We start from the raw sequence: 17,313 nt of genomic DNA on the forward strand, positions 1-17,313 counted from the left end.
CGCCATTGGAACCTGAATTTGGCTACGTATAACGCTAGAACTTTATCTAGTGAGGCGAGTCTAGCTGTACTATTCGTGGAATTAGAGGGTGTTAAATGGGATGTAATAGGGCTCAGTGAGGTTAGGAGGCCACAGGAGGCTTATACAGTGCTGAAGAACGGACACGTCCTATGCTATCGTGGCTTAGCTGACAGAAGAGAACTAGGAGTGGGGTTCCTTATTCATAAAGATATAGCTGGCAATATAGAGGAATACTATAGCATTAATGAGAGGGTGATATGTATCGTAATTAGGTTTAATAAGAGGTACAAGATGAAGGTGGTACAGGCCTACGCGCCTACATCCAGCCATGACGATCAAATGGTTGAACGCTTCTACGAAGACGTAGAATCAGCAATGAGTAAGGTAAAGACACAGTATACTGTACTGATGGGCGACTTTAATGCAAAGGTAGGCAAGAAGCAGGCTGGAGATCGTGCAGTTGGGGAATATGGCATCGGCTCTAGAAACGCCAGAGGGGAGTTACTAGTAGAGTTTGCAGAACGCAATAATTTACGCATCTTGAATACCTTCTACAGAAAACGGGCTACTCGTAAGTGGACGTGGAGGAGTCCTAATGGCGAAACTAAAAATGAAATAGACTTCATAATGTGCGGCCACCCGGGCATTGTACAGGATGTGGAAGTAGTTAACAAGATCCGATGCAGTGACCATAGAATGGTAAGATCTAGAATTCAACTTGACGTGAGGAAGGAACGGCAGAAACTGATACGCAAGAAGCCGATTAATGAACTAGCTCTGAGAGGGAAAGTTCAGGAATTCAGAGTTTCACTTCAGAATAGGTACGCGGCTTTAACCGAGGAAACCGACCTTAGCGTTGACGCAATAAATGATAATCTGACTAGTATCATCAAGGAGTGTGCAGTGGAAGTCGGGGGTACAGTCGTTAGACAGGACACTGGTAAGCTATCCCAAGAGACGAAAAACCTCATTAAGAAACGTCAAGCTATGAAAGCCTCAAATGCAACAGACAAAATAGAGCTGGCGGAGCTTTCGAAGTTAATCAATAGGCGTAAAGTAGCCGACATAAGAAAGTATAATATGGAGAGAATTGAGCATGCTCTAAAGAACGGAAGAAGCCTCAAAGCTATGAAGACAAAACTGTGCATAGGCAAAAATCAGATGTATGCAATAAGGGACAAGGAAGGCAAGGTCACAAACAATATGGATAGAATAGTTGAGGTACGGAAGAGTTCTACAGGGATCTGTACAGCAGCCGAGGCATTCAGGATGATAACGTAAGAAGAAGTAATAGCGCAGAGGAATCTGACATCCCACCAGTATTGACAGGAGAAGTAAAGAAAGCCCTAAAGGGAATGCAAAGAGGCAAAGCAGCTGGTGAGGATCAGGTAACATCAGACCTGTTGAAAGACGGTGGAGAGATTATGTTAGAGAAACTGGCCACCCTGTATACGAAGTGCCTCTCGACGGGGAGGATACCAGAATCTTGGAAGAATGCCAACATCATCTTGATTCATAAGAAAGGGGACGTCAAGGACCTGAAAAATTACAGGCCCATAAGCTTACTGTCCGTTGTCTACAAGCTATTTACAAAAGTAATTGCTAACAGAATTAATACAACATTAGAGTTCAATCAACCAAGGGACCAGGCAGGATTTCGTACAGGATTCTCAACAATAGACCATATTCATACTATCAATCAGGTGATAGAGAAATGCGCGGAATACAACCAACCCTTATACATAGCCTTCATAGATTACGAGAAGGCATTTGATTCGGTGGAGACATCAGCAGTCATGCAGGCACTGCGGAATCAAGGCATCGACGAAGCCTATATAAACATAATGGAAGAAATCTACAGCGGATCCACAGCCACTATAGTCCTCCATAAAGAAAGCGACAGAATCCCAATAAGAAGGGCGTACGGCAGGGAGACACGATCTCTCCAATGTTATTCACCGCGTGTTTACAGGAGGTTTTCAGGGCCCTAGATTGGGAAGAGTTAGGGATAAGAGTTAATGGAGAGTATCTCAGTAACCTACGATTCGCTGACGACATTGCATTGATGAGTAACGCGGGAGACGAATTGCAGCTCATGATTACTGAACTGGATACGGAAAGTAGAAGAGTAGGTCTGAAAATTAATATGCATAGAACTAAAGTAATGTGGAACAATCTTGGCAGAGAACAGCGCTTTGCGATAGGTGGCGAGACACTGGAAGTTGTAAGGGAGTACGTCTACTTAGGACAGGTAGTAACCGCGGAGCCGAACCATGAGAGTGAAATAACTAGAAGAATAAGGATGGGTTGGGGCTCATTCGGCAAGCATTATCAAATCATGAATGGTAATCTACCACTATCCCTCAAGAGGAAGGTATATAACAGCTGCATCTTACCGGTACTTACCTACGGAGCAGAAACCTGGAGACTTACAAAGAGGTTCAACTTAAATTGAGGACGACGCAGCGAGCGATGGAAAGGAAAATGATAGGTGTAACCTTAAGAGGACAGGAAGAGAGCAGAGTGGGTCAGGGAACAAACGGGGGTTAAGGACATCATAGTTGAAATCAAGAAGAAGAAATGGATATGGGCCGGGCACGTAGCACGTCGGCAGGATAACCGGTGGTCATTAACCCTTTGCGGTCCGTTGTCGGGCAGCGCCCGACAACGCAACACGGCCGTAGCGGTCCGCTGTCGGGCCCGCCCGACAAGGGTGTTCGGGTTTAAATTTGCTTTTCTCACCGCGAGTCGCGCGCATTTTTGTATACATGAAGGGCCATCTCTTGAGGAATAAGTGAGCTTTGTTTGTGAGGTTTTACTTTTTGACACTAGGGTGCAGCACTATGATCAGCACGGGGCCTAGAGCGCCACTCGCGCGCGCGGTTCGCTGAGAAGCATGGCCACGTTTTCACCGCGTGCGTTTACGGCGGGCTTTTAGCGAAAGCGAGGATGACTTTAGTGAGGAAGAGAATTACGTGCCTCCATCAGACAGTGATGACAGTGATTCGACAGAAGTGAGTGACGAAGACGACGACGGCGGCGGTGGAAACCTGCAGTAATAACCCTGGCCTGCACACAGGGGAATGCTTTGAGCGGTATCTTACGTTGCCCAAATATCACTAAAAGAGTTGCCTGCAGAATGCAGGAGCAAAAATAAATATCCTGTGCGTTTCTCTTTCACAGCTTGTGTTTTTATTCGCGGCGCCAGAAACTGGCGAAATAGTTTCGGACCGCTAGAGCCGGAAAGTGGGTAAAGGTTTTGGACCGCAAAGGGTTAAGGGTAACTGACTGGATTCCAAGAGATGGCAAACGCGTGAGGGGGAGACAGAAAATTAGGTGGGTAGATGAGATTAAGAAGTTTGCAGGTATTACGTGGCAGCAGAAAGCACAGGACCGGGTTGATTGGCGGAACATGGGAGAGGCCTTTGCCCTGCAGTGGGCGTAGACAGGCTGATGATGATGATGATGAAAGACCCATACCTTGCCTTGTTGCTTGACTACCTTACCGATCCGTCTGTGTCCCTTCGACGAGAGCGCTACGCCGTCAAGCAGTCCACTTTTCCGTGCGAGACAACATTCTGTACCGCCGCAGCTACATGCCAGGTGGTCGGAAGTGGCTCTTTGCTGTCCCTAGTCATATGCGCTCTGACATATGCGCAAATTTTCATGCAGATCCCCAGAGTGCTCACACCGTCGTCTTAAAAAACCTGCGAAATGGCTGCGTCAGCAATATTACTGGCGAGGAATGTATCGCTTTGTGCAGGAATATGTTCAGTCTTGCCCTACATGCCAACAAAGCAAGACACCTCCGCGACACCTTACTGGCACGTTGCAGCCGCTCCGGTGCCCCGCTCGCCCAATTGACCGCGTGGGTATCGACCTCTACGGCCCCCTCCCGTATAGTGGGTCTGGAAACCGGTGGATTATTGTCGGCGTCGATCATCCACAGACAAATGGTCTCACCGAGAGGTTCAACCGTACACTCGGCGACATGTTGAGGATGTATACCTCCTCTGACCACACCAACTGGGACACTGTACTACCTTTTGTCACGTTCGCTTACAACACTGCGACGCAAGCGACTACCGGCTTTTCCCCGTTCTTTCTCTTGTAGGGCAGCGAACCTTCCCACCCACTGGACACCATACTCCCGTACCGACCTGATGCCTCTGAGTGCACTGCAGTTTCTGAAGTCGCCAGATACGCCGAAGACTGCCGTCAGTTGGCTCGTTCCCTGGCAGGTGAAGCTCAAGGTCGACAAAAGACGCAACATGACGACGTTCATCACCCAGCTCCTACGTTTCCTGCTGGCTCCCTTGTTTGGCTCTACGTACCCTCCCCCCCACGTCCCTGGCCTTTCCTGTAAACTTCTTGCGCGCTACCATGGTCCCTACCGTATCATTCATGCCACATCGCCGGTGAACTACATCGTCGAGCCCCTCACACAATCGCCATATTTGCGCTGTCGAGGACGCGCGAGACCGTACACGTCGACCGTCTCAAGCCCTACTACGACCCCCTCATTCTACGTACTCTCTGAGTCGCCAGGATGGCTACGCTTCACCCAGGGGGAATTGTCGTGGAGCAGATGCACGAACGAGTACGCGCCTGTGAAAGAGGACGGAAAACGACCCGCATTCTGATTCCGCGAGAGGCTTTGCCGCCTCTGCCAGCCTTTCACTGCGTTACCGTACGTTCCTTTTTCATTGCGACCTCGTTGCGACTTCATTACACCAATAAACCTCATCACACGGGCAAGCTACTAGCAACTACCGACACATTGTCAAAAGCTCCGCTTTCGCCATCAGATGCTGCAGTTGCTTGAGTTGAAAACTACGTGCGAGTGGTCCTGGATGCCGTCGCCGAAAGTGCACCGGTGGGTTTGGAGATGATAGGAAGACGTCAGGCGTTAGATGGTGTGGTGTTCTACGTTGATCAAGTTTGCAACTACGGTTGGCCATCGAATAATTGCTGAGGTTTTATACGCCAAAACCACGAAATGATTATGAAGCGTGCCATAGTGGGGGACTCCGGATTAACTTCGAACACCTGGGTTCTTGAACGTGCACCTAAATCTAAGCACACGGGTGTTCCTTGCATTTTGCGTCTAAATACGACCGCCGTGGCTGGGAATCGAACCCGCACCCAGGTTGGATAACTCAGGCAAGACTACCAGTTATTTTGGCAGCGTATTGGAAGCATCGGGGGGAACCTTCGGTTGCCGGCTTGATTTTTTTGAAAGCAAGTCGGCTGGTTGTTCCTGTAGTTCTGTGAGCGGAAATCTTCAGTTTGATGCACGGGGATTATCTTGGAGTGGCTTGGTCTAAGGTGAAGGCCCGTTAGTAAGTGTGGAGGATCAAAGAAGTGGTCGAAAACTGCGAACAATATGCAATGACGAGACAGCAGAGGCCAGAGCCCATGATAGATATGGCTACGGCTTAGCTCCCCTGGCAAAAGTCAGGGTTGACATCTTCCATACTGAAGGCCAGGACTTCTCATTATTAGTTGACTGCTACTCATGGTTTCCGGAAGTCCAGACCCTGCAGGGGCGTCAAGTACACCGGTGATTACCGCACTGAAGAACATTATGGCTTGATTTGGAGTGCCCGAGGTTCTTCGGATTGACAATGGTCCACAGCTCTCATTGAGGGAGTTTGCGGACTTCACATTGACATACGGCTTCACTCATTACACGAGTAGCCATGCTTTCCCGCAATTAAAGGAGGGAGTGGAACATGCAGGGAAAACCGTGAAGGAACTGTGGCGCAAGAATGTTGATCGTCACATGGCTCTTTTGGTGTACAGGAACACACGCGGCTCAACAGGCTTCAGTCCTGCTCAGCTTTTGATGGGTTCTCGCCTGCGCACCTGTTTGCCAATTTTTTTGTGCCCGTCTAGCTTCGCAACTGCCTGACGATGAAAACTTCGAGGAGTCTGTTGAAGCTGCTAAGCACCGGCAGACCACAGACTGCAACCACCGTCATTGTGCTTGACGCCTGCTGGTTCTGCAACCAGGCCAGGACATCTTGGTGACAGATTCCAGGTGTACTGTGCCAAGCTGTGGTCAGCGCCTGAGATGCTACGTGGTAGAGACGCCGAACAGTGTGGTACAGCGTAACGGTCATCTGCTTGTGCCATTCGGTGGTTGTGGCACAACTCCTGCTTTGGGGGTGTCGTCACTGGTGCAGGAGATCAGTAGCGACAACTGACAGCGCGGGAGAACTCCCTAGTGCTTTGTTGCTTTGTGTGGTTTGTGCTTGACCCCTGCTGGTTCTGCAACCAGGCCAGGACATCTTGGTGACAGATTCCAGGTGTACTGTGCCAAGCTGTGGTCAGCGCCTGAGATGCTACGTGGTAGAGACGCCGAACAGTGTGGTACAGCGTAACGGTCGTCTGCTTGTGCCATTCGGTGGTTGTGGCACAACACCTGCTTTGAGGGTGTCGTCACTGGTGCAGGAGACAGTAGCGACAACTGACAGCGCGAGAGAACTCCCTGGTGCTTTGTTGCTTTGTGTGGTTTGTGCTTGACCCCTGCTGGTTCTGCAACCAGGCCAGGACATCTTGGTGACAGATTCGAGGTGTACTGTGCCAAGCTGTAGTCAGCGCCTGAGATGCTACGTGGTAGAGACGCCGAACAGTGTGGTACAGCGGAACGGTCGTCTGCTTGTGCCATTCGGTGGTTGTGGCACAACTCCTGCTTTGACAATCTCGTCACTGGTGCAGGAGACAGTAGCGACAACTGGCAGCGCGGAGAACTCCCTAGTGCTTTGTTGCTTTGTGTGGTTTCTCCAAGTTGCGCGCTTTCTCGAGGTAGTGTGGAACCTGATGTAGTTCCCCCAAAAAAGTGCACCTTCTCCTACAGATGCGCACAGTCTGAAGTCAACCATAACTCCATGTCGTAGTCCTCGGTATGCCGGTCTGGAAGACATACCATTACGCCTAAAAGATTGAACGTATAATTAGCCAGTAATGGGTCCACATCTTCGACAAAGGGGAATGTGGTGTAAAGGGCGTTTGTGTACAGGGCATTTTAACCGTACTGATATCACTAAGAGCTTATCAAGATTACTATGGTTGAAACCCTTTATAAGAGACATGCACCAAGGAGCAGTTCTTGTCCCTTATATGAGGCGTCTCTTATAAGCAGGGTTCTCATTTTCTGATCAACCGAACTATGTATGGACACTGGTGTCTCTTATGTGCAAATGCCTTTTATAAAGGGGTAGCTACCTAAGGTGTCCATATGTTGGCTGCCATTATAGCTTTTCGGGTGGCTGCATTGTTCTTCCCCATGATTCCATTTATTAATCCTTTCATTCATGGCGTAGGGGCAGACGTAGTCACTAAGAAGCGTGGCAAACGGTCTTATGACAGCTTTGAAATGCAGCTCTTGTTTACATTCAGCAAGTTCTAGTTACATTAGGAAGTGATCCCTGCAATTCTCTAGCACTGTTTATAAACTTTAAATGTGAAATATTCGACACAGATCTGTCTGGATGGGTGAAAATTCATACGAAAAAATAATACGAAAGACTCTCCAGCTACTTATAGTGCAAAATTGCTAAAGTTAAAATTACAACTATAAACTGACCGACGTTTCGGAACCGATTCGGTCCCTTCCTCAGGGGTGACTGATCGGCCGGCTCCGAAGCTAGCCACTTTTTAGATGCGAAGCATCTTATAGCGGAGTTCAAACCGGTGGTGGTGGTGTGCGGCGTGACCACCCCTACTGCGCATGCGCATACCCTCCCCACACACCTCTCCACTCCTCCCCGCTTCTCCTCTCCCCTTCCCCTTTCCACTCACCCGCCCACTCTTCACTCCTCATCTCCTCTCCACCTTTCCCCTACCCCTCTCCACTTACCCTCTCCCCTACCCTTCTCCACTTCCCCTCTTCTCTCCCCCATCCAATCTTCCTGTGAAACGCAGGATAGACATGCCGAAATTCTCTCCTGCGCAACGCCGTGGTGAGCACCAGCGCATGCGCGTCCCCTCCCCCTCTCTCCCTCTCCTACGCTGCCGCCCTCTCGCGCGCCTGTCGACCGCGTTCCCCGCTCGCCCTGTGAGAATTGACGGCCAGGCTAGAGGGAAGACAAGACGCGCGTAGCGTTCCTCTTCGCCTTCTACGACGCGAGGTCGGTAGCATGCCCAACGAACGCCAACGGAACGCGATCGTGCAAGTGCTCCGGCTTCGCATCGCCTCATGGTCCCTTTTAGCGGGAAATGGTGTAATTTTTTGGTAGTGTCCCCCTCTCCATCGTCCTTCTTCCCGCCGTTCTTGTTGCTGCGGTGCTTTTTTCCACTGGTTCCGTAGACCGTGCACGTACACACTCGGTAAGGTTCCAGTTGAGCGGTTAACATTTCCAGGTGTTGTTTGGATATGCCAGGACTCTGTCTTTTTGTATGGCTGCCTTCCGTGTCGATGAGCCGGGCGTCGTAAAAATTGATGCGATGGTCCATCTTTTCGTTGTGTTTTGCGAGAGCGTTTCGCGCAGCGTTGGAGCTACGCACGTCGTTTCGATGTTGCCGTATCTATTCGGGAAAGCTTTTTTTGTCTCACCGAGTACTTGGCGCCACAGTCCGTGCATGGAACCTCGTAGACTAACCCGGGGAATCTTTCTTTTGGCAACCGGTCTTTTGGCCGTGGCAAGAGTCGCCCGATTGGTGAAACGGGTTTGTGCGCCGCCTGGATGCCCACCTTCCCCAGCACCCTGGACAGATTCTCGCTGATTCCCAGAACCTATGGGACCGAGATGCGGTAGGAACGTTTGGGGGAGGCTTCATTGTTAGTGTCACCCTTTGCAGAAGAAAGCAGGCGGGGGGTGCTTTCCCGGCCGTCACGTCGCTGGCGTACTCGGCGAATGAAGCTCTTCGGGTATTCATTGTCCAGGATGTCGGTGGTTATCGCTTTTTGTTTTCTCCGTATTTCATTGGAGCTGCAGATGACCCCTGTGCGATTCGGGAGTGTGTTGACCACTGATGTTTTGTGGGCGGTTGGGTGGTTAGAACTGAACTGCAGATATCGTCCGCAGTGATTCCACTCCTGCCCAACTGCGCCAAAGTGCGCCAAATTGTATTTACTGCGCCAGCCTGATAATATCGACGAAATTTGCGCCAAACTGCGCCAAAGTCTCGGCATTGGGGACGCGTCTATCACCGGCAATCGCACCGCCGGCGCGTCAGAACATGTGCAGCTCGATCTTGGGGCTGCCAATAAAGTCGCAATCATGGACCAAGAATTATTCCGCTGAATAAATAGCTGCCCGCGCGTGCGTTCCGAGTAAGCCACGATGCCATGCACGGTGCCGACGCAGCTTCTGTTCTGCAAGTCGGCTCGACAGCAAAACGCGCTCTCCGCAGAGGCTCGTGACGTCTAGGCCTATCGGTAGCGAGAAAGTGCGACGGCGATTCATCGGCGGACGTCGTCTGTTCCAGAAACGCTGCTGATAGCTCGTTTCAGGCGTCGCACGGCACGTAAGGAAAGCAATGTTCAGTAATAACTACATGAGTGCCGCTAAAATGTCTGTCACTTCTGTTTCCGGACATCGCGGAATGAAATCTGGGATCGCTCGCAGTAGATATATGGGACAATATCGAATTTTCCTTGCTTCGCGTTTATGGAAGAGCACGCGAACGGTGGAAACGCGTTGACACTTTTCCTCAGATATACTTTATCCATGAATCTTCATCCAGAACAGCTTTTTCGTAATTCCTTCCGCCAGCACGTCTGAGTTTGTAATCACTCTGCGGTAAATACCCCATAAAAGGCCCTGCCCTTTCGAGCTCACGTGCTAGGGTTCCAATTCGAATTTTTTGCTTGCTTTTTTAAAAATGACATCTCATTAGTAAAATCATATCTCCTGGTCGGAGCAGCCGCAAATGCGCAGCTGTCAGTAGCGGGCCCGTCGCTGACGGCCCACAGTGAAGCGGCTACGCCATGTTACACGTCCGCCCCTCGCTTTCGGGGGTCAATAGCTAACGGTTAAAAAAACTAAGTTTCGCTTAAGAGCGAAGAAATGAATGCGATACCAAAAAATTGTATTGTGAAACGAAGTAAGACTAGCAGCTAACTCTTTTGGATCCGATCTCGCGTAACTCAACAAAACGCTGGTTTAAGGGAATATGGCCCCTCCAGGAACCGAAGCGTTTTCTTGCTCCGAGTTTTCTAAACGAGAAGTAAGCGTTGAGAGCACAGCAAGTTTACGAGCCGTCTCCTGATGCTTCGAGATAGCGCGCGCGCAAGCGACTGCGCCCTTCGAACGATGCGGTCCCCCCCCCCCTTCCGCTCCCCTGGCGTCCCGTCATGCTCCTTACAAAAGACGGGCGGGGCGTTTCCTCTCTGTTTGATGAGCAATCGACGGCAGGCCCGCACGCGGGAAGATGTTATCTCATGCGCTGTTCGTGCGGCGGAGACAGACGGCCGGCTAGTTTAGGGACTATACACGCGCTATCCGCACACCCGCTCCGCACGTGGCGGGACACCTGCCGCCGGCAAACGGAGGAGGAAAAACCGGAACGACGCCAATCGTGGCACACGGGGTACCGGTTTTTCCTCCTCCGTTTGCGGGCGGCAGGTGTCCCGCCACGTGCGGAGCGGGTGTGCGGATAGCGCGTGTATAGTCCCTTCAGCCGCGTTCGTCGCCAGCGCTCGCGAGCTTTTACCCGCGGCTAGAATGCGCGTGGTGATGTTATTAATTTGGACTTTATACGGAAAATTACGGCAACGGCGACGGCAAAAATCCGCCGAGAGTGTCCATATAATTGCTATCGCAAGGGTCAATGTACGGGGCAGATTTCGCCCCCCCCCCCCCCTGTGCGCACGCCTATGCTCCTGAGATGATTTTTTCCATGAGATTTGCAATAAATCGAAATATTTCTAGCCTTCATAAGAGCCCCATAATAATACTCAGGTGCTTGAATGTTAATGCAATATGCTTCTGTATTGCACTCCAGGATATAAAATTCCCTGCTCCAAAGTGCTCCAAAACGGAAATTTTGCTGCTCCAAAAATTGCTCCAAATCAGAAGTCCTCGGTAGCATCACTGCGTCCGGTTTGCGTAGGTTTTCGGTACACCGGGAAGCTCAAACATCCTTTCAGCCCCGCTTTTTGCCCTTTCACTAGCACATCCAGAAAAGGAAGAAGGTTGTTCTTTTCACTTTCCATGGTGAATTGAATCGCCGGTTCCATTGAATTTAGGTGTGCCAGGAAACTGTCGATGTTAGACTCCTTGATGACGCAAAAGACGTCATCCACATATCTCAAAAAATATTTTTGGTGGTTTAGCCAATGTGTCCAAAGCTCGTGTCTCGATGTGTTCCATCGTCAAGCTTGCCGCTTTGGCTGAAATGGCGGCTCCCATGGCGATTCCACTTGTTTGTTGGTAGAATTCACATCCGACAGAAAAATATGTTGCGTTGAGGCAGACCTCCATCATATGGCACAGTTCGTCCGTGCTGAGGTTCTTCCTTTCGCTGAGGTTATCATCCCTCTCCAAGGCGGCTCGGGCAGCTGAGACCGCGAGGGGTACGGGCACACTCGTAAACAGCGAAACTACATCGCATGACACGAGGCTCTCGTGACTGCCGATTTTCACCTCCGACATCCGCTGAACAAAATGGGTGGCGTTTCTTACATCTGTGGCTGTCTTCCCAACTAGTGGTGACTGCGTCCTGTGTAGATGTTCGGACAGCACGCGAAGTGGGGATGTTCTAAAGTCAACCATCGGGCGTAGCAGTATCCCCGGCTTGTGGTGGGGTCAGTTTATAGTTTTTAAATTTTAACTTTATCAACTTTGGACTATAAGTGGCTGGAGAGTTTATTATTTTTTCGTATCTTTATAAGCTTAGTTTTCAAAAGTAGTTTTGCTTCGTGCTATCTGCAACTGCGACTACATTTCTGGTTATTGAAAGCCTGAGCGAGCAAGGCTGACCTTGAACACTTTCACATACACACTCGAAATTTTGAAAAGGTAGTTATATAAGTTGAATTTAAAAAATGTGCTTATGTGCGCAAATACTTCTTTCCTGGAATTATGCCATTGAAGTATTTCTTTATTGCTACAAAATTTTCGCATTTATTGTGTTAGTAGAAGCGCGCCATTTCAATTGCTGCAAGTTTGTCGAGAGTTCAGTGATGTTTTTGTTTTTGTTGCAGAGAGCGTTATATGAAATTGATCATTTTTGTGTTTAATTTTACATTGAAAAAAAAAATGGATTCACTATGTGCCACACAGTTTGAAGCGATCACAGTAACTGTACAGGCAAGTTTGGGCGACTGTAGTATTGCCAACCTATGGCACAATTTTGCCAGTTATTCTCCTTAAATCAGTATTTTGAGTAAAATTGTTGTTTGAGCTAAAACTTTTATGTGAATGTAAATATGAACTTCATAAAGGTGTTATTGCGCGTCCCTGCAGGCAAGATGCACAAATAATAGAGTAACGGCAGAAGTAACGTCTGTTACTTTTTTCCGGTAATGGTGACCTTCTTTTGGTGGGTAATGTAGGGTGGCAACGCATTTCTTTTTCTTTAGTGTAACGAGTTTTCAGTAACCATGCAACACTGCTTGACCCTTGTATTTTAATTGAGGATTTGGGTGAACTATTATAGGAAGTCATTCCACATACGCACACAAGGGGATGATTGTGCATTTCACTAGCCTGTCTCTCATTTTTTTCCTTATGGTATAACGGCCGTATGAATAGTCAATCCAGAGCTCTCAGCTACGTAGGCAGTCGTACTATACAAGCCCTTTCCTTGACAGCTAAGCGAAGATACGGGTCACAATGTCATTGTACTGTCGGTCCTCGTCGATTATGAGTCTCTTCTTTTCTTGAGCTCATCATTAAGGTTCTCGTTGATGAAGTCGAGCTGCCCCGCCACGGTGGTCTAGTGGTTATGGCGCTCGACTGCTGACCCGAAGGTCGCGGGATCGAATCCCGGCCGCGGCGGCTGCATTTTCGATGGAGGCGAAAATGTCTGAGGCCCGTGTACTTAGATTTAGGTGCACGTTAAAGAACCCCAGGTGGTCAAAATTTCCGGAGCCCTCCACTACGGCGTCTCTCATAATCAAATCGTTGTTTTGGGACGTTAAACCCCAGATATTATTATTATGAAGTCGAGCTGGTTTTGCATTGCGTAGATGTTATGACTATAAGCATCCTCAATGGTATCAGTGCCCAGAGATTGTTGTGAAGTGCAATTTGCCTTGATTTTGACCATTTATGAATGAGCTATTCCTAACCGTTCGTTGATCTTGAGCAAATCACACAGCACCAGAATTTTCTAGAAGGCACTATACAGGTGCAGACCAATTTGATGCGTCTAAACAAAAGGCTTAAACTTAATTGGACAGCAAATGCTAGAGTGGCAGACAAGATTTATACTCCTTCTCTTGAATGGCACTTGCATAAAACAAACGAGGTGTCATAAGGATTGCAAGATGCAAAAATGAAAGGTGTTTCCATGGAAAGCAGAAGTTTCCTTTCCCAAGATCATTAGCATAATAGCGCGTAAACACGGCAAAAGACAAGATGGGACAACAAGCGCCTGTCGTTATCATGCAGTAGCAGCTAGCCCGAACCGCCACCCTTTCCTCTCAAACATTGGTGACAAGGTGAGGGGGGCCAGTGAATTGCACTATCCTTTTTTACAGCCTGGTGACTGCTTATAGCACCTTGTTTTATTGGTTATTATGAATGTAAAATATTCTTATCAAATTTTGCGAGTGCAGTGAGACATTCTCATTGTACTTGACAGGTGAAAAATGACTTTCGTAGTGCCTTGTTCAACCTTGCCCTCCTTTTGACGGATTCAAACAGGCCACTGGAGGCTGTTCCACACCTTCAAAAGCTTCTTCAGGTCAGTGTACTTTGAATTAACCTCAGAAATAGCGTAGCAGTTTGCTGCACCATTTTAATATACAAATTCAGCAAACATAGTATAAAAGCAAAAATCATACTTATCATTTCCAATGGAAATGCTGTCATTTTATGAATGCTTCTTGATGTGGGCATTGAAGGCACTCTGCAATGCTCCTTGTATATGTGGTCTGGAAGCAAAAGACATGCTACCACAAATCTTATTAAATTGTTGTATGAGATAAGTGCCGTAATTTGAATTTCACAGACCCGCCTGTTTCATATCCACTGCAGAATAAAGGCCTCTGCTAATGATTCCCGAGCTCTCCATGAGCCAGTTCTATATTTTGCCAGCAAATTTCCCAAATTTCATCAGCCCACCTAGCGCTGTGCCCAGCTGGTCTCTCTCGGTATCCACTCTGATGCTTTAACTGACAATCATTTATTGCATCATGTGACCTGCCCAGGTCTACAGTCCGTATTGCCAAATCAACGTTATCCTTATCTCGTGTTTTCCTAATCGGACTTGTGCCTTTAGTGCGTTTGATGAACAAAGTAGTCTGGTATTCACAAACCAATGTTGTAGCTTCTTTTGCCCTGTTACCATTTTTGTGCCCTTATAACACAAGTAGACTGTAGGTAAACATGAGATTGGTTTGTGAATTCGGGCTTACACCTTTTTTCCTTAATGTCAACTAGAATATCGGCTATTTCTATCTGTTCTCTGACCCATTATGCTGTCTTTCCATCTCTTAGTACAGTTATCATTTCCGTTCCATTTTACGCTGCACATTCCTTAATGTCATTTCAAATTTATTTTCCTTAGTTTCTGCCCCATATGCTAGTACTGGTAAAATGCAGTGATTGTATGGTTTCCGCTTTACAAGGCAGGGGTAAATTGTTGGTTGTGGTATAGCGGCCTACGGCCGACGAAGAAGAGAGCCAACCAGCCACCATAACCCAACAAAACATATGGTCCTTTATATGACTACACCCAAATATATACATGGAGACAACATCGCCACCGACGTTCACAGGGTTTCCAGAAGGAGACTGAAACCAAAACCAACGACACAAAATATCATCTACCCCCTTGAAATTGCAGGCGGTTAGTAAGCTGTTAGATGGTCAGTACTTCACCAAATGAGACGTGTATGAGTCGAGAGCAGCAAGGGTGGCCACAGGAACAGGCTGAGATGCAGCTGCCGCTTGAGATGCCTCCCGAGCAACTGCTGGTAAGGCCAGGGTTCCCTGATGTCTGGGACCTCATTGTGGTAGCCTCTTGTGCGTTCCAGGTCTCCTCTGGGTGCAGAGTATAAGGACCCAAAAGGGCTTTGGCATGCTTGGGTGCATTCCAGGCGCTGCCATCATCGAGGTGGAAAGAGGACTGTCCATGCTGCTGCAGCACACTGCGGGGACTACGAAACGACAGGTCTCCCTAGATGTTGACAGAGAGTTTCTTCGCCCGTACAAACTCGCCAAATGCGATGGTGGTCATATCCGCGCTCAGTGGCTGGGTCCTTCAAGAAAAAAAGGCAACAGGTGCCCGACAACATCTAGACGTGTTCTCGGCAGCCTTCTGTGCAGCAACAGAGGTGGGGCGACTCCCGCGGTCGCGTGCACCCGTAGATGCCAAGGTACTCAATAACGGCTGGGCGGAGTGGTCAATGTTCCGGCAAAGCTATCTGCACGAAGTTCTTGAATATATAGTTGAATCGTTCTACAAGTCCATTCGCCAGGGGGTAGAGTGCGAGAAGGAAAGGACACTTCAGGAACTGGTTGAATTGTCGGCAAGAAAACTGAGGGCCATTGTCGCCTACAACTTTGTGGCGGTAGGCCTGTGAAGAAAATACTGAGAGTAGAAAGCTTGTCACTGTGTGCGTCGACACCTCGCTGCAAAACTGTACTTTTGGCGACTTGGAGGATGACAGCGGTCTACGAACATGATAGCGAGCCTGCAATCGTGCGGTGCTCATTCCATGGGACCAACAATGTCGATGGCGGCCTTCTGCCAGGGATGCTCTTGCAGGGGAACGGGTTGCAGCAGAGTTACTGCAGTCTTGGCACTCGTGTCTGCATTCTGGCAGACTATGCAGTTGTTGATGATAATTTCCACTTGTTTGTCCATGCCAGGCCACCAAAACTACTGTCGTAGCCTCGCCTTGATGTGAACTATCCCAAGGTGGGTTTCTTGCGTGGTGGAAATGACTTGTGGGGGTAACAGAAGGAGGAATCACGAGCCGTTTGCCACGCAAAAGTAGGTCATCGACCACAGAGAGTTCTTTTCGCACGGCGAAAAATGACTGTAGTTCACCTGGGATGGACTTGCGGGGAGGCCAAGATGATGCGACCTAAACCTTGACTCGTTCCAAGGTAGCCTCTTCACGCGGGGACTGCTGGAACTGTTCTGTGATGAGGCAGAGTAGAGCATAGAGGCACGACGTCTTCGTTCAACGAAACATCTTCCTGCATAACAGTCACTGGAAGGTGGGACAGTGCATTTGCGACTTGATTCTCTCACCCCTTGCATCATTCCACCATTCGCCATATAGTTATAGCGCAGAAGACGCTCTGACCAGCGTGCGATGCGAAGAGGACGTTTTCCTGAGCCTTAAGATGACAGAAACGAGACCAAGGCTTGATGGTCCGTACGAAGTGTGAAGCACCATCCACAAGGGTGGGTGTGTCAACGCTTACAGACCCAAATGCACGCGAGTACTTCTCATTCACCAGCTGCAAAGCTCCTCTCTGCTGGGAAGAGTGTGCAAGACGTGAAGGTCATGGTGCGTAGCTGGCGCCCATCCATTTGTTGGAGAACGGCACCACGGCCACAGTCAGATGCATCTCTCGAGACAACCACCGGAAGAGTGGAATCAAACGTCTGGACGACAGCAGGAACTTGACTAGCGTCAAGGGGTGATGCTTGCGAAGCAGTGCGCGCATCATTTCCACAGCTCCAGCAAAGCAGGTACCAAACTTAGTGTAGCACTCGACTAGACCAAGAAATGAGCGCAGACCAGCGGCTTCAGTGGGGGCGGGAGTGTTCAGGATAGAATCCACTTTCTCTGGCACAGGTGCGATGCCCTGGGCAGTCAACCTGTGACCTAAGAAAGGCAATTCTTTGGCGCAGAAGGTGCACTTGTGATTCAGCTTGAGTCAAACTTCTTTGATGCGGCGGAGAACAGCGGCCAGATTCGTTACGTACTCTTGTTCAGTCTTGCCGAACACAATGTTATTGTCAATGTAGAACTAAGTGCAGGAGCACCTTTTGAGAATCTGCGACATCAGCTGCTGGAAGGCTGCGAGGGCAACGCCAGCCCAAAGCATACCCGCTTGAATTGAAAGAGTTCGTCGAAAGTGACGAATGCAGTCAAGTCTCGGCTCTCGGGATGCAGCAGAACCTGGTGCAAGATCCAACTTGAAGGAGAGTGGT

General features: G+C 49.0%; 1 protein-coding gene across 1 annotated transcript in view; it reads left to right on the forward strand.

Annotated features, from left to right (window-relative positions):
• LOC119382298 (protein O-mannosyl-transferase Tmtc3) overlaps positions 1-17,313 on the forward strand; it is a 473,291-nt gene that overhangs the window by 399,653 nt on the left and 56,325 nt on the right. The window contains exon 14 of the mRNA XM_049413068.1: positions 13,780-13,881. Within this exon, the coding sequence (XP_049269025.1) occupies positions 13,780-13,881 (102 nt within the window). The remainder of the gene's footprint in view (positions 1-13,779; positions 13,882-17,313) is intronic.

This window comes from Rhipicephalus sanguineus, chromosome 2 (genome assembly GCF_013339695.2).
Source record: "Rhipicephalus sanguineus isolate Rsan-2018 chromosome 2, BIME_Rsan_1.4, whole genome shotgun sequence".
In the NCBI taxonomy this organism is placed as follows: Eukaryota; Metazoa; Arthropoda; class Arachnida; order Ixodida; family Ixodidae; genus Rhipicephalus; species Rhipicephalus sanguineus.